General features: G+C 44.9%; 1 protein-coding gene across 1 annotated transcript; it reads left to right on the top strand.

Annotated features, from left to right (window-relative positions):
• nes (nestin) lies at positions 1–8,522 on the top strand. Its single transcript, XM_063880022.1, has 4 exons — positions 1–957; positions 2,544–2,668; positions 4,840–4,907; positions 5,400–8,522. The coding sequence occupies exons 1-4, from the start codon at positions 136–138 to the stop codon at positions 7,994–7,996; spliced, it is 3,612 nt and encodes a 1,203-aa protein (XP_063736092.1). The 5' UTR covers positions 1–135; the 3' UTR covers positions 7,997–8,522.
• The last annotated feature ends 4,969 nt before the right edge of the window (positions 8,523–13,491 follow it).

Below are 13,491 nucleotides of genomic sequence, written 5' to 3'. Positions count from 1 at the left end.
ACACACACACACACACACACACACACACACACACACACACACACTGAGTCAGGCCCTGCACACGGAGATAGAGGAGGCTGCCAAATCACAATCAGTGTTCCTTCTGAGTGAGGCCAGCCCTCTCTGTTATCTAACATGGAGCTCCACAAAGCCATCCACCACAGCTACCTGGGCAATGAGAAGCACCAGATGCTGAACCTGAACCGGCGCCTGGAGACCTACCTGAGCCGGGTCAAACTCCTGGAGCAGGAAAATGCACTGCTGGCGAAAGAGATCGAGGCGATGAGGCACAGCAACCGGGGCGCCTCGACGCGGAGGAAGGGCCTGGAGGATGAGGTGCGTCGGGTGAGAATGGAGGTGGAAGCAGCCTGGGGGGAAAGGGTCCTGGCGGAGATGGAGGTCTGCAAGGTGGCCGAGGAGCTCCAAGACTTGGACCTGCAGCGGCAGAGGGAGGCTCAGGCTCAGGTGGAGGCCAGGAAGAAAATGGAAGAGAGCAGGAAGGAGCTGGACGAGGAGCAGAGGGCTCAGATGTGGCTCAGGGAGAAGGTGAATCAGCTGGAACATGAGATGATGCACCTCATTCAAACCCATCAGGAGGACGTGGTCAACATGGAGGCAGAGTTGAGCAGCTCCAGAGCCCCAATGCCACCCGTGTTGGCTCAAAGGGGCCACCAGAAGCTAGACCTCCTTCAGGTGGGACAGGAGCTCTCGCAGAAGGCAACCAGGGCCTGGCAGGAGGCGGCGGAGGTTCACCAGGCGCAGTTAGATCAGCTGGAGGAGTCATTGAACCAGAGCAGGAGCCGCCTGAAGGAGGTCAACAAGGAGAAGAAGGAGAGCGAGATGAAGCTCAGAGCCCTGGAGAAGGAGAAGGCCTCGGCTCAGGACGTCAGGATGCACCTGGAGAGGACCGCACAGCAGCAGGGAGACGGATACAGCGAGGAGATCCAGACACTGCAGGTGAGAGTAGACACACCTGCCGGGATACACCCAGATCCACCTGTACACGTCTGTCATACAATATAATCATTGTGGGTTGATCAAATCATAATATGAATTCCACTTCATTAAATCAACATGTTTATACTTCATTGTCAGATCAATCAAAGTGTTCTTTACACTGTTCAAACTACGCTTTCATTGCTTGTTGTAGTTATAATGGATTCTTATTAAATAACCAAAGCTTCACTTTAAACCAAAAAGGATTGAATTCATATTGAGCTTTGTTCTCCAGAGGTACATAAATAACGGTTTCACCCACAGCAACTCACGTAAGCCACTTGATGGATTATTAAATGCTCTGAGCTTAATAAGGTTGATTAAAATCCAGTTGAGCATAGGTGTCCTTGATGTCCGACTGTGCTTCATTCGTTGGGAGTCAACGGTGACATAAGGTGAAAGCTATTGAGCGAAAACTGAACATTTCTACATAAAAACGCCTGTGTTTTCATTTTAATCATATAATATCCTTACAGATCCCAAAGTGGAGCTATAACAAACTCATACTAGCTCTTATCTGCAGAGCTGGCCTCAGATAGCTTAGTTAAGTCATATTAAACCAAGAATGCATCGTTTAAACATTCCTTGGAAATAGCATGACAACATATTACACAATTAAATCAAAACAACTCTTTAGTTTAGTAAGAAGGATCATTGTTTGTACATTTGTTAAAAAGACGTTGCAGCATTCAAATAATGCTATATGTATACACTGTCAAGAGCTAAAATTGAACTCATTGCTTTTGTTCTTTATGTTTTAGTTTGAGAGAAGTTGTGATAATTGGGGAACTTGTCGTGTTAAATAATTTTCACATCAACAGTGTTGCAATCTGTGTCAGGGTTTTACACGTGAGGAAATAGACCCAGTCTGAAATAAAGAAGTGACAGACCACAGGGGAACAGCTGGTAATCAGACCAGTCACTGAAGTCAGAGAGGAGACATTCACATGACTGGTTAAGGCTTAAAAACATTGCATATTAAAAGGTGTCGTGCTCACATCCTTTTCTGAAGTAACAGTAGAAATATTACAGTCTAAAAATACAACTCTTAGATTCAACGTCAACTGCAGTGAGAAACTCCCTATGGAGGGAACACTGGGATTTTAGCCTTTGCAGACCATTTACATGCACTAAAAACTATAAAGCACTACAGGGTTTAGTAACAAGCCAGAAACCCAACGTTTTTAAGGAGAATGTGTGAGTTTATCCCTCAGAAAGCTCATTTTAAATTCTGCTGGGAAGAACACATTGGTGTGAAAGGGACTGGGAGGAGGGGCTACGTATTTAGAGGCTGGGGTGTTTAAGGATTAGGTCTCACAGTGAAGTCTGAGGGGCGAAGAACCCAAATAAAGAACGTTTAATACAAGGCTGCCTCCTGTCAGAGTGGTCGTGCAAATACCAACTGTGATAAAAACTAAACAAGAACAAATCAAATGACAGCGTTCCAGCAAGCCCAACACTAAGACTGTTTACCACTTCACTATGAGAACGCATTCATACCTTTTTTTAACCACTTCCCTTTCCTGCTTCCCTTCCTGTTTTGGCAGGAGCATTGGGAGAGCCTGGAGGCAGAGAAAGAGGAGCTGAGCGATCATATCGATCATCTCCTCCAGGAGAACCGAGGCCTGCTGCAGCAGAAGGTGGCTCTGGGCCTGGAGGTGGCAACGTACAGGTACACTCACACTGCTTTAAACGCCACGGAAAAGTTACACAAAGATAGAACTAGATATGAGCGGTCAAATATCAAGGATAGAAAACCAGACCAACAGTACATACTGGAGTTTCTCTGCAGGGTTAAACAAGAAACAGTGCATGGCTTTGGAGCCAATTCACCTAGTGGCCAAACTGTGGTACTACATCTTTAAGGGCCTGTCGGGTGATGCACTGGTCCGAAAAAGAAAATCCCCCTAGACTTACCTCAGGAAAGAGTCACCTGTAAATCAACAGATGATGCCTGGTACAAAGGTGTCCCTTGGTAGCTAAAAGGTTAAAGGATATGCTAAAAGATCAACGCCCCATGTGCACAGGGGGAAATGTAATTATTATTAAATGACACCTCGTTTTACTTCACTGTAGTGCAACGTTCTATATTTTATACTTTTACAATCAGGGAAAAAGTAAAAGCATCATTCTGTTTGTGCTTTTTTTTTCACTCAGAGGAAAAAAGATGTTCATGGTTTGTTGTTTTAATTATTCAGATACCAACGTGAGTACAAGCTTTGTCTTCCCTCCATCAAACACATTGTGATCAATGGGTGAGAACCAGCCATAATGACACGACGGTCATTGTGATGATGGTTTGTTCTGAAATGAAACAGTAGAGGGAGCGTCGATGGATATTTGCTTTGCAGCTTTCATGATAAAGCTGTCTCTTATTTGGTGTCAGTCACGTCTCTGTGAAAGGAGAAACTTTGGCAGTGGCACGCTGTGATGTAAAGCATTAAAACTTCACTCAGGTGGATGGTTTAAAGACATCCCCTGTTTGATGTCAGATGTGTGTGGGATGAAGGATGCATCTCTTGTACCGACGCATTTTTGATGTTTGTTAAAAGCCGCCTCACTCACGTCAGGGGAGTTTTCCTGCATTTTCTATCCGCATGATGAACACAATGAACTCAGCTCCAATTAGATTTTCCAATTTGTAAACAGGAAGAGAACAAATTACATACTCACTGTTCCAAGATAAACTCAGTCATCCATCATTTTTAAAGCAAAAAACTGAACAAAAATGCTGTTTCTGGCTTTGAAAATGGTAGGGTATCAGAGTAATCTGAACACGTTATGTTTTCAGACACAAAAAAGCAAGCATTTTGAAGACATGCATTGACTTTAGAGAGCTGGCGCGTACTTTTCTGACCATTAGTAGATAAACAATTAAGAAAATGTAATAAGCAGACTGATAGATGGTGAGAATCATCTTTAACTGCAGCTCTATTGGAGGGTTGTTTCCAAGGTATCAGGATACAAACATGTAAACAAGGACAATTGGAGTTGCAACCCCCTTACATCAGCATCATTGCAACTATGTCAGCTGTGATTCAGAGGATTATCTTGACCCATTGTAACGCTGCTGCTCGGTAACAGGGTAGACAAACATCGTTGGGAGACTCTGAGACATAAAGAGCCGTCCACAGCGGACTAAAGGACAGCCTCTGGAGAAGCCTTATACATTATGTAGCTCTATAGTGGTGTCTCCTTTCTCCTACTCCCCTGCTCATTCCTCAAAATATTGACCCTCGCTCCTCAGTGAGAAGCTCCCGATTTATGAGCGATGGGAGTCTAGGATAACAGCAGAGGGGTGGTGGCAAAGCTAGAGGATACATTTCACTGCATATGGAACTGTTGAGTGCCCAGATTTATCATGAAATTTGATTTAAAAAGCCAAAAAAAAACAGCAAGAAATGCAGCTAATTGTGTTGTGTTGGAATGGAGGCCGGTGTGTACGGAGACAGAGATATTAGTGCTGCATGGGCTGCTCCTAATATCTGTGTGTGTGTGTGTGTGTGTGTGTGTGTGTGTGTGTGTGTGTGTGTGTGTGTGTGTGTGTGTGTGTGTGTGTGTGTGTGTGTGTGTGTGTGTGTGTGTGTGTGTGTGTGTGTGTGTGTGTGTGTGAGGGATTGATGGCAGAGGTGTGTGTGCTGCAGATGGCTCCTCAATGGCCCTTTTCCTTCATTACCATAACAACAGTCCGTTCCTGCTGCTCAAAAGTCACCCTGCACACAATTCCCTCCGTGTGCAGCATCATGTCTGCCTTCAAATCCAATTTAGAAACCCTGCATTGTTCCAATGTTGTGTGTAATAGATGCAAATGTAAAACATGTAACTGGTTGTTTGTCTCTACAGAGCTTTGCTGGACGGTGAAAGTCCCGGGGGAGACGTCTCTTTGTCAAACCAGCCCAGAAACATCACAGGTAATTAAAGTAAACAGCGTGGATACAGCGCTGCATAAATCCTCTGCTTTATCTGCACCCTCATATGTAAGGGTGTAACTAAAAGCCTCTCAGAGCAAGAGGTACAGCTGGTAATCACATTAGTTTGGTGGGTTGTGAGTGGGGAGCTGACGTAGGCACTTTGGGTCCTGTAATGCAAGACAGTCCCCAAAGGTTATTGAGCCATATGGCTTTGCTTTCCGGTAACTCAGACATCGGCGAAAAGGAAGCACGATCAATATCTCCCCATTAGTGTCCACCCTTCATATGTTTTAATAATGTGGAAGGGTGGATGGCTCTCCACATTCACGTTAGGATGGTTTCAAATGCTCGTGAAAGCTGTGTGGAGGAATCAAATATCTAGGATACAGTAGATATGCTGCATAGAAATTGGTTTAACACATCAATGAAAGTCATTGTTATTATTACAGCGGCTCAGTTCATAGTGTATTAACGAGCTCTTGGTCTCCACAGATGCATTCTTCACTCCTCGGGGGGTTACAAAGAATTACCAGACCAAGATGTCCACAAGCCACAGAACCGCTTCCCTTTCATCTGTCCGAGGAACAGCAGGAAGAGCATCCACAGCGATCAATCCAACACCAACCTGGAGCAGAAGACCTGCGACCGTCGCTGAGACCCCAAAGACGTCTGCAAAATCTGCGTATGAAGAGACAACAAAGTCAACGTGGGACACGCCTTATCCCAAGATACTGCAGGATGGAGCTGTGGAGAACTTCAGACCACAGGAAGTTCAAGAGAAAGTCACCCATGCCGAGCCTCTGTCGCCTCCCAATGAGGAGGAGGCTGAAACAACCCCAGTGGACCAGGAAGGGGAGGAGGACTGGAACAATGTCGGTGTAAAACCTGCTGTCGAGCCCGTTGTCAGTTATCAGGTTGGGTCTGCTCTCAGCAAAGAGCCGACCTATAATGATGAGGCTAGCCAGCATCAGTTCACTCCCAACCTCACACCATACCATGTCAAGATGTCCGAGGAGCCCTGTGGTTTCTCGGATGAATCTGAAAAGGACGTGCCTTTTGAAATACCAGTGGAAAAAGAAAATACACAAAACAAGCAAGCTCTGTTTGAAGCATGGGTAGAGAAAGAGTGGAGAGGCAAGGAAGAAGAGCATGTCCAGGAGGAAGGGTCTGATTCTGAAAGCGAAGCGGTAATCGAACCAAACTATGATGTGTCTGAGTGTGAGCCGGAAGAAAGCTTGTTCAACAGCAGAGAGGAAAACATCCTTAAGGAGGATGCAGTTGAGATGAGGCAAGAAGTAGGCGGTTCTTCAGCAGGAACCAATGAGATGGAGGATAGGTTGTACCCTGACGGAGAAGAGATGGACACATGGGACAGTGTTATAGAAAGGAAGGTTGATCTGAAGACTGAAGATGGCGTAAGAAAGGATGAAGAGATGCGAAAGCACGCTGAACCAGAGGAAGATATATCCGGAAGAGATCATGAAAAGAGAGAAATTAGGCAGGACTTTGGAACAGATGTGCAGCAGGACAACGTGTCCTCTGTAGTGATGGACAAACAAGTGGATGATGAAGGAATGCATGTTGCGTCAGACCAAGAGCACGATGAGGAGGATGATGAAGAGGAGGATTCTCAAAATGTCTCTGTGTCATGGCGGACCGAGCTGGAGAGCGACAGCTACGCTCAGGAAAACACTCTCGCCGACACTCGTCCTCTGATTCGATACAAGAGCGACGAGTGTGACGCTAACACTCACCTGGAGGAGAGCGAGTCCAGTGAAGGGGAGCAGGAGAAGAAGATCGGAGAAATGGGAACGTGGAGCGAAGGCAAGCCCAAGAGATTTGGAACTATGGAAGATCTGTGTGAAGAGGTGGAAGGGGAAGCACTGGACGAGGACTATAATCTGGGATATTCCCACATTGGAAGCAGGGATGTTGACCATGGTGTGACTGTAAGTGAGCAGGCTTCACTGGTGAATGCAGAAGTAAGTGAGGGACAAGAAGAACAACCGACCAAACCAACAGCACCCGCATATGTGGACTACGACGAGGAGTTGGAGACAGACAGACTTGTGGAACAGGAATTAGAAAACCTAGCCACTGACAGCTACAGCGCTCACTTTGCACAGCAGCAGGTCAGAGAGAATGAGGAGAAGCAACGTCTGGAAATGCCAGAAAAAGAAGATGCTGGAGAGTCTTTCTGTGCAGAGCCATGCCAGCAACTTGCATCCCCCACTTCCATCATAGATCAGGCCTACGAGTATATCAGTGATTGGCCGGTAATGCCTGAAGTAGGATCAGTGGATGATGAGGAGGTGCAGCATCAAGATCCTGAGGCTCCAGGGAAAAGAGAGGAAGAGGATGAACACAACGAGTCCATGGTGACACATGCTGATGTTACAGAAGACTACCCTGAGTTTACTGACTTCATCAGCAGGCCGGACATGGAAGAAGTCCAAATATCAGGCGATCCTAAGTCTGTATTAGAGGTCATATCAGATCAGGAAGTCATGCAGGATGTGAGAGAGGTTGCACCTGTGAAATCAGCCGATGCATCCCAAGAAAATCTAACTGAGGATGGTGCAGAGTCCCAGGAAGTCCCGGAAACAGCTGGATGGGAAGTCCTAGAGAACCCGAGTGAGGACTCCCGAGATCAAAGTGCAAAATGTGAGAATGTTGAACAAGCCGAAGGTGAAGGGGTTACAGCACGTAACGAGGAGCCCTTGGAGATTTCCCCCGACACTGTTCCTGATGAGAAAGAGATCTTTGTAATGAAGGACTCCATGGATTTCTTTAGCTCCGGCTCAAAGAATGACTTCTGGGTGTCCTCCCTGGAGACCGGTGCCACCAATCAACCAGATGATGCCCGTAACGAAGCAGCTGAGCAAACCAATCAGAATCTAGGCTTTGCTGACAATATGGTTTGGGGGAGTTTGGAAAACGTGGACAACTGGATCTCCAGGGTGGATATCGACTCGGCTAAAACCCTGACGTCTAAGAAAGAGAACGAGCAGATGCTTTCGGAGGTGGTCCATTCTGACGAGTCTGACCCAGAGGGGGAGTCCTGGTCATCTGAGGGGGAAGCGGTTTAAAAAGTAGTGAAAAATTTGACCTAACCAACTCTAGATCTCGTCAATGTTAGTATGCCTTTAGTTTGAAAACCAAAGTCGTGCCTTGGTGCGCACATCACTGTGCCAATTCTGTCTCTAAATATTCTTCCCTCCTTTTCTTACTGACATCTTTGACTAACCCCTTCTATAATTAAAGCTCCTTCAGTCTCTCGGTGTGCATGAGGAGGGTCGTTGCATGAAGGCCGAACAAAGAATGTAATTTGAGAGTCAATGCATCTATTGATCGCTGCTTAATCTGATTGAACTGACTGATGGGAATCAATGAGACCAGAAGGGGCGGGTTCCTGGTAGAGCTGCTATTTCACATCAAACCAGCAGCTGTAGTGTTTCTGCTGCTGAGTGGAGAACGAATAGCGTGTTGTCAAAGGTTATGGAAACACACAGACTGGTTTGAATAAAGGAAGTGTTTTTATTTGGTTGCTAGAATTTTTATTTCCATCTATAAAGTTGCGGGACATTTATAGTCCAAAATAAACAGTAGAATGACGATGGAATGATCTGAGTCGTTTGTTTATCAGGTGTACACACACACACACACACACACACACACACACACACACACACACACACACACACACACACACACACACACACACACACACACACACACACACACACACATTTGGTTTACTGTCGCACAGTTTTATTGAGATCATTGAAGCCTCTAGAAAGCTTTAGAGTTTTATAATCTAATAAAGTAATCTAATTTCTGAGGCAAACGGAAATGTGGGCAGTTGTATTTCATAAAGACAAAGGTGATACTTGATGATGAGTGTCCAGTTTTTATTACAAGCTGAATATATAGAAAAAGACACAGGGTTCAATTCGTACACATTGATGGATTGCCAGCATCACCAGGAATTTCTGTAAAGGCAAGGAAAGGTATGGAGAATGATAAGTGTGATAAATGAATCATGACTCGATATTAACCGGGTTTAAATGGCCACGCTTTGAAGGAAAAAAAACGTCTTTTTTTCGTATTTGGCTCCAAATTTCATAATTATTTCAATTAAACGTCCTTGAAAATGTCTTTATTTAGACCCATAAAGTGTCTCCCACCAGCACATACAACAAAACATGCAATAGCTTACATTCTGATCCAAGGTTTTCAGTACCTACGGTGTAGAAAACACTCTCTATAACTGTAAATATGAACATTTTCTTCAACTCAAAGAATAGTTTCCTCCTTAACACAAAGTCAAGTGACTCTGCTGCCTTCCAGCAACATCTGTGTGTGTGTGTGTGTGTGTGTGTGTGTGTGTGTGTGTGTGTGTGTGTGTGTGTGTGTGTGTGTGTGTGTGTGTGTGTGTGTGCGTGCGTGCGTGCGTGCGACTGTGGACTGGGCAACATCCCAGCTTCACTGACCTCAAAAACTGGCGCTGACAAAGCCTCAACAACAAGCAAACAGCCTTCCCATGAGTCGGCCAAGGAAAGAGTCCGAACAATGTGTGACCTCAGCTCCCCCCCTCCCCTCCTCCAGCCCCCCCTTGTCATTGATTACTCAGTTTTCCTAACAACGATGGCTCTTTCAGCGGGAGCTTCGCCTCCTCGCCGCCCAAATGAGGCTCCATAGAGGAAGGAAACGGCCGACGGTCTGAGTGCAGGAATGGCTTTTCGGCAGCTGTCTGGCAGGCTCTCTGCACACAGCACCAGGAGAGTCACATTTACTCAAGAACTGTTTAGCCTAACCCTAACCATACTTGTATTTTTAATCAATATTTCCACTCAAAGCTACTTTATACTTCTTCTCCACTACATTAAGAGGATTTCAGGGACTGTTTTCAGGTTAAATGATCCAACATATCACAAACACATTCCTTAACATGCATCATTTTTGTCTACAACAATTACAGGGTACAGGGATATCATATACCAATACACCACATATGTGTAGGCTTTTTTTGGGCGGATAACATACTTTAAATACTTTATGTATATTGTGTTAACACCTCTACGTTTTACTGAGTGAGATCTTAAATGGAAGACTTTACTTTAATTGGAGTATTCAACCTTAATTGGTACTTTTACTCGGGTAGAGGATCTGAATACTTCTTCCACCGCAGGTATGAAAGCAAAAAGGGAGCTTCATTTAATTAAAGCTGGTAACATAAACACGAAACAAATAAAAGCAGGCAAGGTAAGAAAAAAAGGGAAAGTAGAAAACACAATGAGGGCTAACCGGGAAGAGACGAGGGACATTTGACACACAGGGAAGCTGAACAACGCCTGGGGACACAACGATATTTAGAGACAGGTGGACAGAATCAGGGAGGGGTGGACGGAGGAAACACAAAGACAGATAGTAACACTCGCGTTTCCATTGGCTAGCGCTCCAACACTTGGTACGTGATAGGCTAAGGGGCGGGACATCTCTTATCGGTTGACCAATCACAACAGAGCCGGCCAGCTAACCAATCAGAGCAGACTGGGCTCTGGTTTCAGACAGAGGGTGAAAAGAGGAGCTGCAGCACAGACAGTATGAGAGACATAAAGAGCTTTCTGAACATTAGAGCATGTTTCAAAACCTATTCATGATCAGGTTCTTAACTTCGAGTAAAAATGAGCGATAATATAGTCAATTTAGTCAATCACAACATAGTAAATATACATTTTCTAAACAATCACAGTCTAACGATCACCTTTCTCTCATTTCAACTTCAGTTAGTGTGCACTATAATGCAAAAAAGTGAAGTTAATGTAGAAGAAGTTTGGCTTTAACGAGCATCAATGCTACCTGCTGTTTGTGTTTGAGTCGGTTTGGCACAGATATCTGATTTTAAAAACACACTTGGCTCAGATGAGTGGTCACCATTTAATCGTCTTATAGGTGGGACGTATCTTTTGATATCGGCATGAATCATTTCATTTCTTGGCATCGCGACGCAGGGAAACCTCGTTACTGAGGGTCAAACGAGCCGACGGCAGCACGCGTTCACCCTGAGCCAAGTTTCACTAACAAGCCCCCCGGTACCACGAAACTGGGCATGGATGATAATAGAGTTGTTGTTGTTGTTGTGACTTATCGGCACAGTTAGAACATGTTTCTGGTCAAATTACTTCATAAAATCATGGAGATATATCTGAACATCAGACCAGATTTAGTTCTGTTTGGCTTTCAGAGAAACAACGACACTATCCAAGTCCGGACACAATCTGTCTGAAGGTGGAGATTATTGTCTATTTCTAATTAACTTCAGCCCCGACACACCCTTCAGGCTCTGTGCAGTGGTGTTGTGCAACCAACAGCATCCATCACATTGGAATAAATACAGATCCAAGGCTGCAAATATTGTTTAAAGGGCCCCTATTCTGCTCATGTTCAGGCTCATATTTGTATGTTTCCATGCTTTAATGATCAAAAAGCTCTTTCTGCAGCATTAATGTCTTATAATGTTTTAGTTAATGGATATTTTGTATTTATAGGCGATATATGTGAAATTAATCGTAAGAGCACAATGTTTTTTTATCAAAATGTAAACGTTTGAAATGGAATAACATGGAAACACCAGGACTATTGTAGAGCGACCGGGATGATTGTAGAGCGACCGGGATGATTGGAGATTAAAGGTGCAGAAAGTCAGAAATCCTTGCATTTTTTCAGGGTTTCCTTTAGTTTGAGGCTTGGTGAAGATGAGACGTAGAACAGGACCCTCAATGTTGTAGTAAACTGCTCCAGCACTGGCTCTCAACACAATCCAGTGGGCCAGCCATGACCACTGATTATTGGCAATGGGGGTGTGTGTGGGTCCATTAGGACAGGAAACGTCTTGGTGGAAGTGTGTGTGTGTGCTCTGCAAGCCATCTGTCATCCTGTCTCCATTGATTTACTCCTCATGTCATTGATTTAGCCGGACTGTGGAGCAGGTGTCTCCCATTTCAGATTCCCATTATGTCAGGAAAAGCACACAACCACCTATGAGCTGTGGGAGGAAACCACTGCCACTGAGTCTGGAACCCTGCAAGAGGCCAGCGTTGCATTGAGGTTTACCTTCAGAGTGGGACCAGGAACGAGGATTTGTGCAACATTTTTTCCAGAAGTAGCAAGACTAGACTGAAATGTAGTGTATCGTTGGACCATGTGAATGAATCCCCAGGCTCCTGTAAAGAAATGTAGGATGCACTGACGACAATGGGTGTGTTGCAATATGTATCACTGCACCCCCCCCCCTCCCCCCCACCTCAACACCAGGAGTCATCCGTCTCTGCAGAGCTCAAGGCATCTGACAGTTTAACAGCTCCATCAAATGATGCCCATCCTGTCACCAGAGGGACTTAAAATAGAGCAGCGGTTGCACTGCGATGTGCAATCTGCAGGTCTGCTGATCCAGGATCAGGATCAGAAGAGGGGCTCATGAATACAAAATAAAACTGTAATCCTTCATGAGAACAATATTAGCAAAGGTTGTGACCTGGATGTCTGAGCTCACAGTCAGAGGTTTTTATAGCAATAAGGGCTGCTGTAGGTGAGACCTCGGGACATGCTGGTCTTTAACGTTGACCGTCTTCCTTTGGGACTTCACTTGTAGGTCTTTATTGAAGATTCAATTGAAGATCAGTTTTAGTCCGACAGAACGGCTCTCCAGAGGAGCATTTATTTGTATGGCCGGGTCATTGAGAGTGGGAGGGACGGCAGAGAGACATCAAACATATGGTAGAATAAATAATGATAGACGACAACATGTCCAATTCCTCCCACATGTCCTTCCACAGAGCCAATACATTAGCAACCAATCAAATAAGGGCAGATAAACCTGTAGGGTGAGACAGAGATCTGTGGCTGCAGCTGGTTTACAGCGGGCTCCATCCCATGATAAATCCTTTTCACAACATTTAAGTCATCTGAAGTTACAAAGGACTTCCTAGGACATTCATAAAAATGGATATCAGCGTGATGAATGAAGCTGTGTGTCGTGTAGGCGAGGTAGTTCCTGTGGTGTGTGTGTGTGTGTGTGTGTGTGTGTGTGTGTGTGTGTGTGTGTGTGTGTGTGTGTGTGTTGTGTGTGTGTGTGTGTGTGTGTGTGCGTGCAGCAGATGCCCACAGTAATCTGATCAGTGTGTGTAATGCAGTTACACCATAGTGTGTCTGCAGCCGGGACACACCCATGTGAGGAAGGCAAAGAGGAAGAGAATGTTTGTCACAAGGCAAACACTAAACTGATGCAGAGTTTATTTTATGCTCTGGTACGTTTCAGGAACTGTGTTGTGGATTCAAAAGCCACCCTAAACAGAAAAGCAGGGGTTTATTTGACTTTTAAACATGATATTCCAGAAAGCTTGCGATATAGAAATGACTTCTCTTAATGCCAGGACAGAAGTGAGGTCGTTTCATGGTGATATTTATATTAGTTCCCTTTTCTACCCCATTCACCTGTAGTGTTTACACAGTTTAACAGGACATATCAATGTGTGTGTGTTGCCAAACTACTAAGAAATGTACATTTATTGTCTGATGTTTT

The sequence above is a fragment of the Eleginops maclovinus genome, chromosome 3 (genome assembly GCF_036324505.1).
Source record: "Eleginops maclovinus isolate JMC-PN-2008 ecotype Puerto Natales chromosome 3, JC_Emac_rtc_rv5, whole genome shotgun sequence".
Taxonomy (NCBI): domain Eukaryota; kingdom Metazoa; phylum Chordata; class Actinopteri; order Perciformes; family Eleginopidae; genus Eleginops; species Eleginops maclovinus.
Note: the sequence above shows the minus strand (reverse complement) of the source record. Positions and strands in the feature narration are given on the sequence as shown.